Below are 16392 nucleotides of genomic sequence, written 5' to 3'. Positions count from 1 at the left end.
CAAGAAAACAAAAAAACTATAATACATACTGTACTGCTATAATAATTTCATAGCCACCTCTTGTTGTTATTGCAATGAAGAACTCAAGTGTTGCCAGAATCCACTTCAAAGTCATATGACACTAATCATCTCCAAGTGAGCAGTTTACTGGAATCCCTCCGGTAAATTGCATATCACAGTACAAAGTGATCTCTTGAAGTTCTTGCGTTCTCATTGTTTTTACTATGCTTCCATAAACCTTGAATGACCCTATGAGACCTATATGAAATGGGATTAGTAATGTTAGAAGTGCTTCCAAGAACAAGAGAAAAGTCCTGACGTTACAAGAAAACAAAAAGTTGAACTGCTTGATATGTACCATAGATTGAGGTCTGCAGCTGTGATTGCCCACCATTTCAAGATAAATGGGCGGGACACAGTGGCTCCCACCTATAATCCCAGCACTTTGGGAGGCAGAGGTGGGCGGATCATGGGGTCAGGAGTTAGAGACCAGCCTGGCCAACATGGAGAAACCCCGTCTCTACTAAAAATACAAAAAATTAGGTGTGATGGCAGGCACCGGTAATCCTAGCTACTCCAGAGGCTGAGGAAGGAAAATTGCTTGAACCCGGGAGGTGGAGGTTGCAGTGAGCCGAGATCATGCCGTTGCCTTACAGCCTCCGTCTCAAAAGAAAAGAAGAAAAATAAATGAATCTAGCATAAGGACTTGAAAAAAGAAAAGGAGTTTCACAAAGCCATCACCGCAGCTGTGCCAGCAGGTGCGAAAACTTTTTCCGGGATATCTTTTTATCTCGTATTGAAAATGCAGGAGTTTTTTTTTGTTGTTGTTTGTTTGTTTTTTAGACAGTCTTGCTCTGTCGCCAGGCTGGAATGCAGTGGCACGATCTTGGCTCACTGCAACCTCTGCCTCCCGGGTTTAAGCAATTCCCCTACGTCAGCCTCCCCAGTAGCTGGAACTACCACCACGCCCAGCTCATTTTTTGCATTTCAGTAGACATGCATTTCGCCATGTTGGCCAGGATGGTCCCAATCTCCTGACCTCGTGATCCACCCGCCTCGGCTTCCTAAAGTGCTGGGATAACAGGTGTAAGCCACCACGCCTGGCTGAAAATGCGGTTTTTATGTGGGTGCAGGATTGCCTTAAAAAGACATACCTGTCTGGGCGTGGTGGATCACACCTGTAATCCCACCACTTTGGGATGCCGAGGCTGGTAGATCACCTGAGGTCAGGAGTTCAAGACCAGCCCAGCCAGCGTGGCGAAATGCTGTCTCTACTAAAAATGCAAAAATTAGCCGAGCATGGTGGTAGGTGCCTGTAATCCCAGCTAATCGGAAGGCTGAGACGGGGACAGTGGAGAGTTGCTTGAGCCTGGGAGGCAGAGCTTGCAGTGAGCCGAGATCACACCACTGTACTTTAGCCTGGGTGATGAAGCGAGACTCCACCTCAAAAAAAAAAAAAAAAAAAAAAAGCCAGCTCAGTGGCTCATGCCTGTAATCTCAGCATTTTGGGAGGCCGGGGCAGGCAATCACATGAAGTCATGAGTTCAAGACCAGCCTGGTCAACATGGTGAAACCCTTCTGTATTAAAAAAACGAAACATTAGCCAGGCGTGGTAGTGGGTACCTGTAGTCCCAACTACTCAGGAGGCTAAGGCAGGAGAAATCGCTTGAACCCAGGAGGCGTAGGCTGCAGTGAGCTGAGACAGGCCACTGCACTCCAGCCTCAGTGGCAGAGTGAAACTCCGTCTCAAAAAAAAGAAAAAGAAAAAGTCAAGATAAAAGGAGAAGTTGCTTCTGCCAACCAAGAGGCTATTAAGAAAATCATTAGCAGCCGAATGCAATGGCTCACGCCTGTAATCCCAGCACTTTGGGAGGCGGAGACATGTGAATCATCTGAGGTCAGGAGTTCAAGACCAGCCTGGCCAACATGATGAAACCCCATCTCTACTAAAAATACAAAAATTAGCAGACATTGGTGGCCCGAAGGTTTCAGTGAGACAAGATCATGTCATTGCACTCCAACCTGGGCGACGAGAGCAAGATGCCATCTCAAAAAATATATATATATTAGCTGGGTGTGGTGGTGTGCCCCTGTAATCCCAGCTACTCGGGAGGCTGAGGCAGGAGAATCGCTTAAACCCAGGAGGTAGAGGTTGCAGCGAGCCGAGATCGTGCCACTGCCCTCCAGTCTGGTGGATGGAATGAGACTCTGAGTCAAAAAAGAAAAAATAAAAATGAAGTAAGTCAGACACAAATGGACATATATTTTATGATTCCACTAGTATGAGAACCTGGAATAGACAAATTCATACAGGCAGAAAGTAGAATATTGGTTATTAGGGGTTGGAGGGAGGATGGAATAGAGTGTTTCTTTAATAGGGTCAGTTATTCTGTCTGGGAGGATGAAAAAGATGTGGAAGAGGATGGATACTGGTGATAGTCGTACAACAATGTGAATGTATTTTCATGTCACTGAACTGTCTAGAACACTTAAAAATGGTTTAAAAGGTAAATGTTTTGGTATGTGCATTTTACCACAGTTTTTCAAAAAAACATTAGTCATATGTGTGTCTATTTCTGTACTCTATTCTGTTCTACATTTCTTTTGTGTAGCTAGTATCACATTGTGCTGATTACCATACATTTACAGTAACTCTTGAAATTAGATAAATCCTCCAATGTTTTTTTATTTTTTATTTTTATTTTTATTATTATTATTTTTTTGAGACAGACAAGAGTCTTGCTCTGTCGTCCAGGCCGGAGTGCAGTGGCACGAACTCGGCTCACTGCAAGCTCTGCCTCCTGGGTTTACGCCATTCTCCTGCCTCAGCCTCCCGAGTAGCTGGGACTACAGGCGCCCGCCACCACGCCCGGCTATTTTTTCTATTTTTAGTAGAGACGGGGTTTCACCGTGTTAGCCAGGAAGGTCTCGATCTCCTGACCTCATAATCCGCCTGCCTCAGCCTCCCAAGGTGCTGGAGATTACAGGCCTGATTCACCACGCCTGGCCTTAGTTTTTGTCTTTCCATGGCAATTTGTGAATTATCTTGGCATTTTCTCAAAAACAAACAAACAAACAAAAAAACCTCTGTTGGTACTTGAGATTGTGTTAGATCTATAGATCAGTTTGGGGGAAATTGCAATCACCAATTTATTTTTTTTAAGACACAGAGTCTTCCTCTGTTGCCCAGACTAGAGTGCAATGGTTTACTGTCATCCTTGACCTCCTGGGTTTGAGCAATCTTCCACTTTAGTCTCTTCAGTAGCTGGGACTACAAGTGTAAGCCACTACACCTGGCTAGTTTTTTAAAATTTTTGCAAAGATTGGGTCTGTGTTGCCTAGGTTGGTCTCCAACCTCTGGGCTCAAGTGATCCTCCTGCCTCAGCCTCCCCAAGTGCTGGTATTACAGGTGAAAGCTGCCAAGCCTGGACAGAAATTGCCATCTTTTTTTTTTTTTTTGAGATGGAATCTCACTGTTTCCCAGGCTAGAGTGCAGTGGCTCAATCTCGGCTCACTGCAAACTCCGCCTCCTAGGTTCACGCCATTCTCCTGCCTCAGCTTCCCAAGTAGCTGGGACTACAGGCGCCTGCCACCACGCCCAGCTAACTTTTTGTATTTCAGTAGAGACAGGGTTTCACCATGTTAGCCAGGATGGTCTCGATCTCCTGACCTTGTGATCCTCCCGCCTCGGCCTCCCAAAGTGCTTGAATTACAGGCATGAGTCACCACACCCGGCCTAGAAATTGCCATCTTAATGACATTCAGTGTTTCATTCCATGGACATCCATGGACATGGTATATCACTCCATTTATTTTAGATTATCTTTGATTTTTAATTTTTTTCTTGTTTTTTTTTTTTTATAAAATGGAGCCTTGCTCTGTCACCCAGGCTGAAGTGCAGTAGAGTGATCTTGGCTCATTGCAACCTCCACTGCCTGGGCTCAAGTGATTCTCCTGCCTCAGCCTCCTGAGTAACTGAGGTTACAGGTGCCCGGCAGCGTGCCCGGCTAATTTTTATATTTTAAAGATGGGGTTTCACCATATTGGCCAGGCTGGCCTCGAACTCCTGACCTCAAGTAATTCACCTGCCTTGGCCTCCCAAAGTGCTGGGATTACAGGCATGAGCCACCGTGCCTGGCCTTTTTTTTTTAATTCATTGTTTTGTTTATACTCTTATGTACTGCATGTATTTGGTTAGATTTATATTTTGGTTTTCTTTTAAATTTATACTTATGTTTATAAATTTATAAAGAAATTATAGTTCTGTATTATTTTGTTTGATATGTATCTAAGCATTTAATGCTTTTCTTGTTTTTTTTTTTTGTTTGTTTGTTTGTTTTTGAGATGGGTCTCATTCTGTTGCCCAGGCTGGAGTACAGTGCTGCCATCTTGGCTTAATGCAACCTCCACCTCCTGGGTTCAAGTGATTCTCCTGCCTCAGCTTCCTGAGGAGCTGGGACTACAGGTGCATGCCACCATACCCAGCTTATTTTTGTATTTTAAGGAGAGACGGGGTTTCACCGTGTTCGCCAGGATGGTCTCGATCTCCTGACCTCGTGATCCGCCCGTCTCGGCCTCCCAAAGTGCTGGGATTACAGGCTTGAGCCACCGCGCCCGGCCGAGTTGTTTAATTTTGATTTCAATTTTCTCATTGATAGAACATAAAAATACGGTTGAATTTGTCCTTGGATTCCTCAACATTGTTGTGTAATTCACTAATTGTAGTACTTTCTCTTTTGTAGAGTCTTTGGGTGGTTTTATATAGACAGTTAAATAATGTATGAGTAGAGATAGTTTGTAATTCTTCCTTTTCAATGTTGTTTTCTTTTTCTGGCCTTGTTGCACTGGCTAGGACCTCTATTATGATACTGAACATATATGATGAAATTATATATTTGCCTTGTCCTTAATAATAGGGAAACTTAATTTAATCTGTACATATGAGGCAAATCAAGTATCTGGGAAACTTCCTGCCTGGTCATTGCCAGTACGTTTGCTTATGTTTGTATTATAGATAATTTCCAGAGCTTTTAGTTGTACTTAGTAAAATGAGAGGTAGATATACATCTGTTCCATTTTTGTCTGGAACAAGAATCACCTGTATTATTATTATTATTTTATTTTTTTTTTTTTGGAGACAGAGTCTAGCGCTGTCGCCCAGGCTGGAGTGCAGTGGCGCGATCTTGGCTCACTGCAAGCTCCGCCTCCCGGGTTCACGCCATTCTCCTGCCTCAGCCTCCCGAGTAGCTGGGACTACAGGCGCCCGCCATCTCGCCCGGCTAGTTTTTGTATTTTTTAGTAGAGACGGGGTTTCACCATGTAGCTCAGGATGGTCTTGATCTCCTGACCTCGTGATCCACCCGTCTTGGCCTCCCAAAGTGCTGGGATTACAGGCTTGAGCCACCGCGCCCGGCCACCTGTATTATTTTTTAAGTAAAATGCTTTGTTTAAAAATATGGAATGCTTCACAAGTTTGCATGTCATTCTTGCACCAGGGCCATGCTAATCTCTGTATTGTTCCAATTTTAGTATATGTGCTGCTGAATCAAGCACAATCTTTTATTTTTTTTAATGTTTTTGTTTGATTTAGATTTCTATTTTGATAAGCTTCCCCTTTCCCTCTCCTTTTAGCACTCTTAGATGTCATTGCATTGTCTTCTGGTTTGCATTGTTGTGGATATGATATCTAAACTTTTTTTTTTTTTTTTTAAGAAACGGGTCTTGCTATGTTGCCCAGGCTGGTCTTGAATTCCTGGGCTCAAGCAATACTCCTGCATCAGACATACAAAGTGCTGGGTTTACAGGCTTGAGCCACTGTGCTCTGCGCCTTTTTATAAGGTGTGTTTTTTCTTCAGCTGCTTCTTTTTGTTTGTTTTTGGCCTCCCGGGCTGAAGTGCAGTGGCATGATCTCAGCTCACTGCAAGCTCTGCCTCCCGGGTTCACACCATTTTCCTGCCTCAGCCTCCCGAATAGCTGGGACTGCAGGTGCCCGCCACCATGCCTGGCTAATTTTTTGTTTTTGTATTTTTAGTAGAGATGGGGTTTCACCATATTAGCCAGGATGGTCATGATCTCCTGACCTTGTGATCCGCCCGCCTCGGCATCCCAAAATGCTGGACTGCACCTGGCCTCAAGTTTATTATGATATACTGTACCTTATTTGTTTTATTTATCCTGCCTGTGGTTTGCTTAGTTTCTTCTAACTCTGAGGTTATACTTTTTATCAACTTGGGAAACTTTTTAGCCATAATTCTCAATTTTTTTCATTGTGAATTTTTTATATTGTGAACGTTACATCATTGTATATCTGGTTTTTGTTGTTTTCCGAGTGTTCAGTTTTTTTTAGTAGTAAGTTTTCTCCTTTCCTGAGATTGTAAGATTCTGTTAGTATTATGTTCTCTACTAATTTATTCTTTCCTTTAATCTCTGTGTGTCAGTTTATGTTGTTTCTATTGCTGTCTTCAAGTTCACTGATCTCCAGTGCCTTATTTGCTGTTAAGTACTCTCCAGTTTTTCATTTCAGATTTGGTATTTATCAATTCTCAATATTCCTTTTGTTGTTGTTAAGTCTTCCATTCCTCTCCTCATTCTGTTTGTATTTTCTTCTAAATTCCTGATTTATGCTTGTAGAGTAGTACCTCAAAGTTATTTTCTTTTCTGTCTTTGTGATTTCTATTTGTATTGCTGTTTCTACTGAATGATTTTTCTCCTGGTTCACATTTTCCTGCATTTTGGCATATGTAGGAATTTATTATTGGATGCAAGACATTGTGGTGTCGCATTATTGTATGTCTGGTTTTTGTTGGTTTCCTTTACAAATATTCAATTTTATTTTGGTAGGCAGTTAAGTTACTTATGGATCAGTTTGGATTCTCATGAATATTGTTTTTAAACTTAGCTAAGGCTGGTCTTTATGTCAGGATAATTAAGCCCTCTAACAGTGGATAACATTACTCTCTAAGGTTACTGTTTAATGTCACCTATTGTTGAACAATGTCTTTCTACTTTGCCTAATGGAATCTGAGTATCTGCCATCATATGTGAGTTGTGTGAATTGCTCAGGTTACAGTTTTCTGGTAGTTCTTTGTTCATCCATATGGAATTTTACCCTTCACGTGCACAACGTAGTGTTTAGCAGTATACTGAAAGAGACACCCATAGTTAGATTTCTAGAGTTATAATTCTCTGTAGCTTTTTCCATTCTGATACTCAGTTCCACAAATTCCAGCTATCTCAGTCCCTCTGTACTCTGATATATCCCTTTTCAAGGGATGTATCAGTTTGGCCATTCTCTGCTTGGTTTCTCCTTCTGTACCACAGTCATTCTTAGAAAGGCAAGGTGGGGTCTGGGTGTAATGGCTCACGCCTGTAATTCCAACACTTTGGGAAGCTGAGGTGGGCAGATCACCTGAGATCAGGAGTTCAAGACCATCCTGGGCAGCATGGTGAAACCCCATCTCTACTAAAAATACAAAAAAAACAATAAGCTGGGTGTGGTGGCACGTACCTGTAATCTCAGCTACTCAGGAAGCTGAGGTAGGAGAATCACTTGAGCCCAGCAGCAGAGAGCCGAGATCACACCACTGCACTCCAGCCTGGGAGACAGAGCAAGACTCCATCTCACAAAGAGAGAGAGAGAGAGGAAAGGGAAAAGGAAGGAAAAGAAAAGAAAAGAAAGGCAAGGTGGGGCTGGATGCAGTGGCTCCTGCCTGTAATCCCAGCACTTTGGGTAGGTGGATTACCTGATGTTAGGAGTTTGAGACCAGCCTGTCCAACATGGTGAAACCCTGTCTCTACTAAAAATACAAAAATCATCCAGATGTGGTGACAGGCGCCTATAATCCGAGCTACTCAGGAGGTTGAGGCAGGAGAATCTCTGGAACCCAGGAGGCAGAAGTTGCAGTGAGACGAGATTGTGCCACTGCACTCGAACCTGGGCAGCAGAGTGAGACTCCATCTCAAAAAACAAAAAGAAAAACAGAAAAGAAAGGCAAGGTGGTTGTGTAACTCACCGCATTTTTTTTCAGATTTCTCAGGGATCACAGTGCTGCACTAACTGTTGTCCAGTATCTGATAATAATCGTCTTTTAAATTTTTCTCATGCAAAGCACGGTGGCTCACGCCTATAATCCCAGCACTTGGGAGGCCGAGGTGGGCGTATCACTTGAGGAGGAGTTAAAGACCAGCCTGGCCAACATGGTGAAACCCTGTCTCTGCTAAAAGTACAAAACTTAGCTGGGCGTAGTGGCGTGCCCCTATAATCCCAGCTACTCGGGAGGCTGAGGCAGAAGAAATCACTTGAACTCAGGAGGCGGAAGTTGTAGTGAGCCAAGATTGTGCCCCTGCACCCCAGCCTGGGTGACAGAGCAAGACTCCGACTCAAAAACTAAAATAAAATAAAATTTTCTCTAAGTATCTAATAGACTACCATGTTTCTATTACTTGTCAGGTGAAGTCTCGTACCAGTTATTTAAACATGGCCAGATAAGGAAGTCCCTGTATCTCTTTTTTTAATTGCTGTGATTTTTTTAAGTAGACAATTATTTGTAGGAAAACATTTTTTTACAATAAAATTATCTTTAAACTTCTCTTTCTAGCTTTAATGAAGCACCAGTTGAGATTCCCAGTCCTCCTGAAACCCCAGCTAAACCTCCTGAACCTGAAAGTACCTTGCAGCCTGTGCTTTCTCTCATCCCAAGGGAAAAGAAGCCCCCACGTCCCCCAAAGAAGAAGTATCAGAAAGCAGGGCTGTATTCTGACGTTTACAAAACTACAGAGTAAGTAGTAGTACCTATTAGCTAACATCCCTTTTTCTTCCACGTTTGAAAAAATACTTTGACTATCAAAAAACAATATAGATTCTTTTGTATTTAATAAGCATGATGATTGTGTTTTTGCGCTCGTGTGAGGTACGCCTCCCTCAAACTTTGTGTTAAGGTCAATACATTACCCTTTCTGATGTGGGGGGAAATCCATACAAAAGTAATATACACAAATATCAGTGTTCACTGTACTGTCTTATGTTGTATGAGACTAATTGTCTTTGTGATCATTATCTTCTCTCTGCCTTACTAGATTGAGATTCCTTTTTTTTTTTCTTTTTTTTTTTTTTTTTTTTTGAGACAGACTCTTGCTCTGTCACCCAGGCTGGAGTGCAGTGGCTGGATCTCAGCTCACTGCAAGCTCCCCCTCCTGGGTTCCCGCCATTCTCCTGCCTCAGCCTCCCGAGTAGCTGGGACTACAGGCGCCCGCCACCTCACCCGGCTAGTTTTTTGTATTTTTTTTTAGTAGAGACGGGGTTTCACCGGGTTAGCCAGGATGGTCTCGATCTCCTGACCTCGTGATCCGCCCGTCTCGGCCTCCCAAAGTGCTGGGATTACAGGCTTGAGCCACCGCGCCCGGCCACTAGATTGAGATTCTAATGATGCGTTTCTTTTTTCTTTTTTTTTTTTTTGAGACGGAGTCTCGCTCTGTCACCCAGGCTGGATGGAGTGCAGTGGCACGATCTCGGCTCACTGCCAACTCTGCTTCCAGGGTTCACACCATTCTCCTGCCTCAGCCTCCTGAGTAGCTGGGACTACAGGCCCTGCCACCACACCCAGCTAATTTTTTGTATTTTTAATACAGACGAGGTTTCACCATGTTAGCCAGGATGGTCTAGGTCTCCTGACCTCGTGATCCACCCGCCTCAGCCTCCCAAAGTGCTTGGGATTACAGGCATGAGCCACAGCGCCCAGCCCTAATGATGCTTTTCTTATTAACTTAAGCAAAAAATGGCTCTAACTAAAATGATACTGGTGACTTCATTTTTTATATTGGTGACTTTATTTTTTATTGATTGGACGCTGTGTTCCATGAATTTTGTCAGATGAATAAAATATTTGCCTTGCTTTTAAGAACTTCATATTATCTTGGCAGATTACAACTTAATAAGCACTCTGATAATTTTTAAAGCATCAAAGGGATAGCAAATTATTATCAATTAAGAAATATTTTCTGGTTGAGTTAGGATTTAGAGGTTTGGTAGTAGTTTACCAGATGGAGAAGGATATTCTAGTCAGAACAGCGTGTAAAAAGGCACATCCTAGGATACAGAGTTTTCACATATCAAAACAACTTGGAAAGTTTAGGGCTCTGAAATGTAGTGGCGCTATGGTAAATAAGCATTATATGATAAGGGACATATAACCATGGACTTTGAGATGTTTAGTTAACTTTAAGATATTTTGTTTTGGATGGGAGTGGTGGCTCATGCCTGTAATCCCAGCACTTTGGGAGGCCGAGGTGGGTGGATCACCTGAGGTTGGGAGTTTGAGACCAGCCTGACCAACATGGAGAAACCCCATTTCTACTAAAAATACAAAATTAGCCGGGTGTGGTGGCACATGCCTGTAATCCCAGCTACTTGGGAGGCTGAGGCAGGAGAATCGCTTGAACCCAGGAGGCAGAGGTTGTGGTGAGCCGAGATCACACCATTGCACTCCAGCCTGGGCAACAAGAGCAAAACTCCATTTCCCAAAAAAAAAAAAATTTTATGCTATTTTGCTATAGGAAATCAAAAATGAGTTTGGGGGGATGGATGTGAAAGGCATAGGTTTATTTAAGATAACTCCAGTAGCAGGGTGGAAAATAAATGGAATGAATGACTAGTGGCAAAATCTCTCTCAGTTTCTATCAAAAAGTCATGAATATCTGAATTTAGACAAAAAGACGAGTAAGATTGAAAGAGGAAACCTTAGATTTTAGAGATACATCTCATTTGGTGGTGGTAAAGTAATTGACATGTAAACCATGCCACTTTATTTTGCATTTAAAAGATTTTTATTCATTTGTCACTGAGGTAGGTATCACAAAATTTTTATACTCTGTACGTGCTTCTTAGGTCATGAAAACATTTTACTAATGAAACTTAAGTTTAACTAATTTTAATAATAATAAATCATCTCAAACAACCAAGACTTTAAAAAGATAGGCACTTAACTATTTTTTTAATTTAAGAGAAGTTGTGAAGTATGTAGTTCAGAGTTCATAATGGTACCTTCACAATGTCTTCAGGGACCGAGGCTCTTTTTTTCCCTTCTATCTCAGTACTAATTATGCATTCCTAAGATTGCTTCATGTTCCATGATAGCTACTAGAGTCCAGCCATGCTATGTTTGTTACAGACAGAAAAGAGGAGGAAAAGCATGCTCCTTCTTTGTTTTTTGTTTTCTGGTTTGTTTGTTTGTTTTTTGAGATGGAGTTTCACTTTTGTTGCCCAGGCTGGAGTGCAATGGCAGGATCTCAGCTCACTGCAACTTCTGCCTTCCAGGTTCACGCGATTCTCCTGCCTCAACCTCCCGAGTAGCTGGGATTACAGGTGCCCGCCACCATGCCCAGCTAATTTTTTGTATTTTTAGTAGAGACAGGGTTTCACCATGTTGGCCAGACTGGTCTTGAATTCCTGACCTTAGGTGATCCGCCCTCCTTGGCCTCCCAGAGTGCTGGGATTACAGGCGTTAGCCACCGTGCCCAGCCCATGCTCCTTCTTTGTAAGAAGACTTCAAACCCACATTTATATAAATTTTTAGGCTACAATTTAAATTGCATAGCCACACTTTAGCCATAAGACAGGTTGTGGAAATAATGGTCATTACTCTAGGTGATAATAGCTGTTAAGGAAAAAAAAAAATCAACATTCTGTCAGCAGAAATGAGAAAGTGGAAATACACTTTGGGACACATCTAATTCAGTCATAATTTTGGAACAGAGTCTGCTAAATAGAGCAGAAATATAATTATCAACTTTTCTGCTAAATAAAACTCAAGTTTTATTTCTTGCTTGGGGGAAACCTCTCAGACTGTGTTTTTCCTCTGCTGTCACATCACAATAACCATCAACAAAGAAGTCTGTAAGAGCAAACTGCTGGTTTTAAAAAAACATTTTTTTAAATAAAATTAAAAAAGAAAATAAAACACAGAAGACTTCTGTAACCAAAGGTATGAGGGTTTTCCCATACGTCAAGCAATAGGCACCAGCTGAGTGTCCTCCAATTCAATTCTGACACTGTTTTCCTGGATATAGTGTCAGATCCTATAGGTTGGGTGCTCAGTTCCCAAGACTGCCACCCTCCCTTAGGCTAGTCACAACTCTGGCTCTCCAGAACTTCTGACCAACCAGCTTCAAGTTGGGTTTGACTAATTTGCTGGAATGGCTCACAAAACTCAAGGAAACATGTACTTCCATTTACTGGTTTGTTATAAAGGATATTGCAGAAGATATAGATGAAGACATACACTGGAGAAGGAGCATGGAGCTTTCATTCCCTCCTTAGGCGCACCCCCTCCAGGAACCTCCACATGTTCGGCTATCCAGAAACTCTCTGAACCTTTCTTTTTGAGTTTTGTTTTTTGTGTTTTTGTTTGTTTTTTTGAGATGGAGTTTCGCTCTTGTTAACCAGGCTGGAGTGCAATGGTACAAACTTGACTCACTGCAGCCTCTGCCTCCCAGGTTCAAGTGATTCTCCTCCCTCAGCCTCCGGAGTAACTGGGATTACAGGCACCTGTCAGCATGCCCAGCTAATTTTTTTTTTTTTTTTAAGACGGAGTCGTGCTCTGTCACCCAGGCTGGAGTGCAGTGGCACCATCTCGGCTCACTGCAACCTCTGCCTCCCAGGTTCAAGCAATTCTCCTGCCTCAGCCTCCCGAGTAGCTGGGACTACAGGCACACGTCGCCTTGCCTGGCTAATTTTTTGTATTTTAGTAGAGACGGGGTTTCACCATGTGAAGGGGTGGCCTGCCCCTCCACACCTGTGGGTATATCTCGTCAGGTGGAGTGAGAGACTGAGAAAAGAAATAAAACACAGAGACAAAGTATGGAGAAATAACAGTGGGCCCAGGAGACTGGCACTCAGCATACCAAGGACCTGCACCGGCACTGGTCTCTGAGTGCCCTCAGTTTTTATTGATTATTATATTCATTATCTCAGCAAGAGGTATGTGGTAGGAGAGCAGGGTGATAATAGGGAGAAAGTCATCAAGAAAACATGTGAGCAAAACAATCTATGTCATAATTAAATTCAAGGGAAGGTACTATGCCTGGATGTGCACGTAGGCCAGATTTATGTCTCTCTCTGCCCAAACATCTCAGTGGAGTAAAGAATAACAAGGCAGCATTACTGCCAACATGTCTCGCCTCCCGCCATAGGGCAGTTTTTCTCCTATCTCAGAATTGAACAAATGTGCAATCAGGTTTTATACCAAGACATTCAGTTCCCAGGGGCAGGAAGGAGACAGTGGCTTTCCTCTATCTCAACTGCAAGAGGCTTTCCTCTTTTACTAATCCACCTCAGCACAGACGCTTTATGGGTGTCGGGCTGGGGGGGTGGTCAGGTCTTTCTCATCCCACGAGGCCATATTTCAGACTATCACATGGGGATAAACCTTGGACAATACCCAGCTTTTCAAGGCAGAGGTCCCTGCAGCTTTTCGCAGTGCATTGTGCCCCTGGTTTATTCAGACTAGAGAATGGCGATGACTTTTACCAAGCATACTGCTTGTAAACCTTTTGTTAACAAGGCACGTCCTGCACAGCCCTAGAGCCCTTAAACCTTGATTCCATACAACACATGTTTCTGTAAGCAGAAGGTTGGAGCAAAGTGGCTGGGGCAAAGTTACAAATTAACAGCATCTCAGCAAAGCAATTTTTCAAGGTACAGGTCAAAATGGAATTTCTTATGTCTTCCCTTTCTACTAGATAGAGTAACAGTCTGATCTTTCTTTCTTTTCCCTACAACCGTGTTACCCAGTCTGGTCGCGAACTCCTAAACTCAGTCAGTCCACCCACCTTGGCTTCCCAAAGTGCTAGGATTTCAGTTGTGAGCCACGACACCCTGCCTAATCGTTATACTTTTAGTAAAGATGGAATTTGGCCAGGCTGGTCTCGAACTCCTGACCTCAGGTGATCCAGCTTTCTCGGCCTCCCAAAGTGTTGGGATTACGGGTGTGAGCCACTGTGTCTGGCCTCTTTTTGATTTTTTATGGAGGCTTCATAGGCATCATTGACAGCCATGTAGAAATGTGATTGGACAAAATGTACAGGATATAAACCCAGCATGTCCTGTCTAGACTTCTTGACCTCTCTGTGTCACATTCCTTTCTCTAGGGTATGGGGCAGGACCGTCTCTGGAATGAGGGTTTTCTTGGCCCACAATCAGATTAGAGTCCTGCCTTAGGTTAGGTAAAAGGAAGACAGGAGAAGGTCAGAGAGAGATTCTATCTCCTGAGGCCCGCTCCCGAGACTTAAAGTGCCCCAACATTGTAACAGGGACTATGGGAGTTAAGAGCCAGGAACCATGGATGAAAGCCAATATATATATATATATTTATATTTATATATGTCATAACACCACATTTCTGTTTTTTACTTTTGTGCTTTTTCTTGATTAAAGATTTAAAAATGGAAGATTATGATCTTTTGACATAATTTGATTTCTTTTTTTTTTTTTTTTTTTTGAGACGGAGTCTGGCTCTGTCACCCAGACTGGAGTGCAGTGGCTGGATCTCAGCTCACTGCAAGCTCCGCCTCCCGTCCTGCCTCAGCCTCCCAAGTAGCTGGGATTACAGGCGCCCACCACCTCGCCCGGCTAGTTTTTTGTATTTTTTAGTAAAGACGGGGTTTCACTGTGTTAGCCAGGATGGTCTCGATCTCCTGACCTTGTGATCCGCCCGTCTGGGCCTCCCAAAGTGCTGGGATTACAGGCTTGAGCCACTGCGCCCAGCCTGATTTCTTATATCAGTGATTTGTAGGTGTCTCTGGTCATACAAAATATTTGATCTGAAAATGGACTGAAATATCACTTTATTTATGTTAGAACTAGCTCTTCCTCTCACAGAAATAAGTAGGAAGAAAACAGTTTATTCTTTAAGCATTTTTAAGAATATTGTTCAGTTTAGTATATGTATGCATTCTTGGAAGATGTGAAGCCAGGATATTATTGTGGGCTGGCTATTTTGTCGTTAGCAGTTTTAGTAATAAACTTATGTTTAGAGCAGTTTCAGTTTCACAGCAAAATTGAGTGGAAAGTACAGAGTTTTCACATGCACCCTGTTCTTCATACACACAGCCTGCCCACTATTGGACCACACCGTTGTGATACATGTGTTATGATCCATGTACCTACATTGACATACCATTATTACCCAAAGTCTGTAGTTACTTTAGGGTTCACTCTTGGTGGTATACATTCTATGGGTTTTGACAAATGTATACTGACATGTATCTACTATTGTAATATCATACAATAGAATAAAAATGAAGTGGGCCAGGTGCAATTGCTCATGTCTGTAATCCCAGCACTTCGGGAGGCTGGAGCTGGAGGATTGCTTGAGCCCAGGAGTTCAAGACCAACCTGGGCAACATGGTAAGACCTTGTCTCTACTAAAAATTTAAGAATTCAGGCCAGGCGCAGTGGCTCACGCCTGTAATCCTAACACTTTGGGAGGCCAAGGCAGGTGGACTACTTGAGGTCAGGAGTTCAAGACCAGTCAGACCAACATGATGAAACCCTGTCTCTGCTAAAAATACAAAAATTACCTGGGCATGGTGGCAGGTGCCTGTAATCCCAGCTACTTGGGAGGCTGAGGCAGAAGAATCCTTTGAACCCCGGAGGCAGAGGTTGCAGTGAGCCGAGATTGCACCATTGCAGTCCAGCCTGGGTGACAGAGCAAACCTCTGCCTCATAAATAAATAAATAAATAAAATAAAAATACACCAGGAGTGGTGGTGCACACCTGTAGTCCCAGCTACTTGTGAGACTGAAGTGAGCAGATCACTTGAGCCCAGGGGTCCGAGGCTGCAGTGAGTTGTGTTCGTGCCACTGCATTCCAGCCTAAGTGACAAAGCGTTTTTTTGAAACGCTGTCTCAAAAAAAGAAAGAGAAAATAATACAAACTTTTTTTGTTGTTGTTTTATGATGGAGTTCAAGCAATTCTCCTGTCTCAGCCTCCGGAGTAGCTGAGATTACAGGTGCCCACCACCATGCTTGGCTAATTTTTGTATTTTTAGTAGAGACGGAGTTTCACCATATTGACCAGGCTGGTCTCAAACTCCTGACCTCAAGTGATCCACCTGCCCCAGCTTCCCAAAGTGCTGGGATTACAGGTCTGAGCCACCATGCCTGGCCAAGATAGACTATTTTTTAAGAGCTCAGGCTTGGCCAGGCGTGACGGCTCATGCCTGTAATCCCAGCACTATGGGAGGCCGAGGTGGGCAGATCATGAGGTGAGGAGATCGAGACCATGCTGGCTAACATGATGAAACTCCGTCTCTACTAAAAATACAAAAAAATGAGCCGGGCGTGATGGCGGACGACTATAGTCCCAGCTACTCGGGAGGCTGAGGCAGGAGAATGGC

At 43.1% G+C, this 16392-nt stretch overlaps 1 protein-coding gene across 2 annotated transcripts in view; it reads left to right on the top strand.

Moving 5' to 3' along the window:
• The window catches only part of ASH1L (ash1 (absent, small, or homeotic)-like (Drosophila)), a 251011-nt gene that overhangs the window by 160648 nt on the left and 73971 nt on the right, over nt 1-16392 (top strand). For both annotated transcript variants that reach the window (XM_011928346.1, XM_011928345.1), the window contains exon 6: nt 8598-8777. In XM_011928346.1, coding sequence (XP_011783736.1) covers nt 8598-8777 — 180 coding nt within the window. The remainder of the gene's footprint in view (nt 1-8597; nt 8778-16392) is intronic.

Source organism: Colobus angolensis, unplaced genomic scaffold (genome assembly GCF_000951035.1).
Source record: "Colobus angolensis palliatus isolate OR3802 unplaced genomic scaffold, Cang.pa_1.0 Scaffold77, whole genome shotgun sequence".
NCBI classification, from domain to species: domain Eukaryota; kingdom Metazoa; phylum Chordata; class Mammalia; order Primates; family Cercopithecidae; genus Colobus; species Colobus angolensis.
This window is presented reverse-complemented; position numbering and strand designations above follow the sequence as displayed.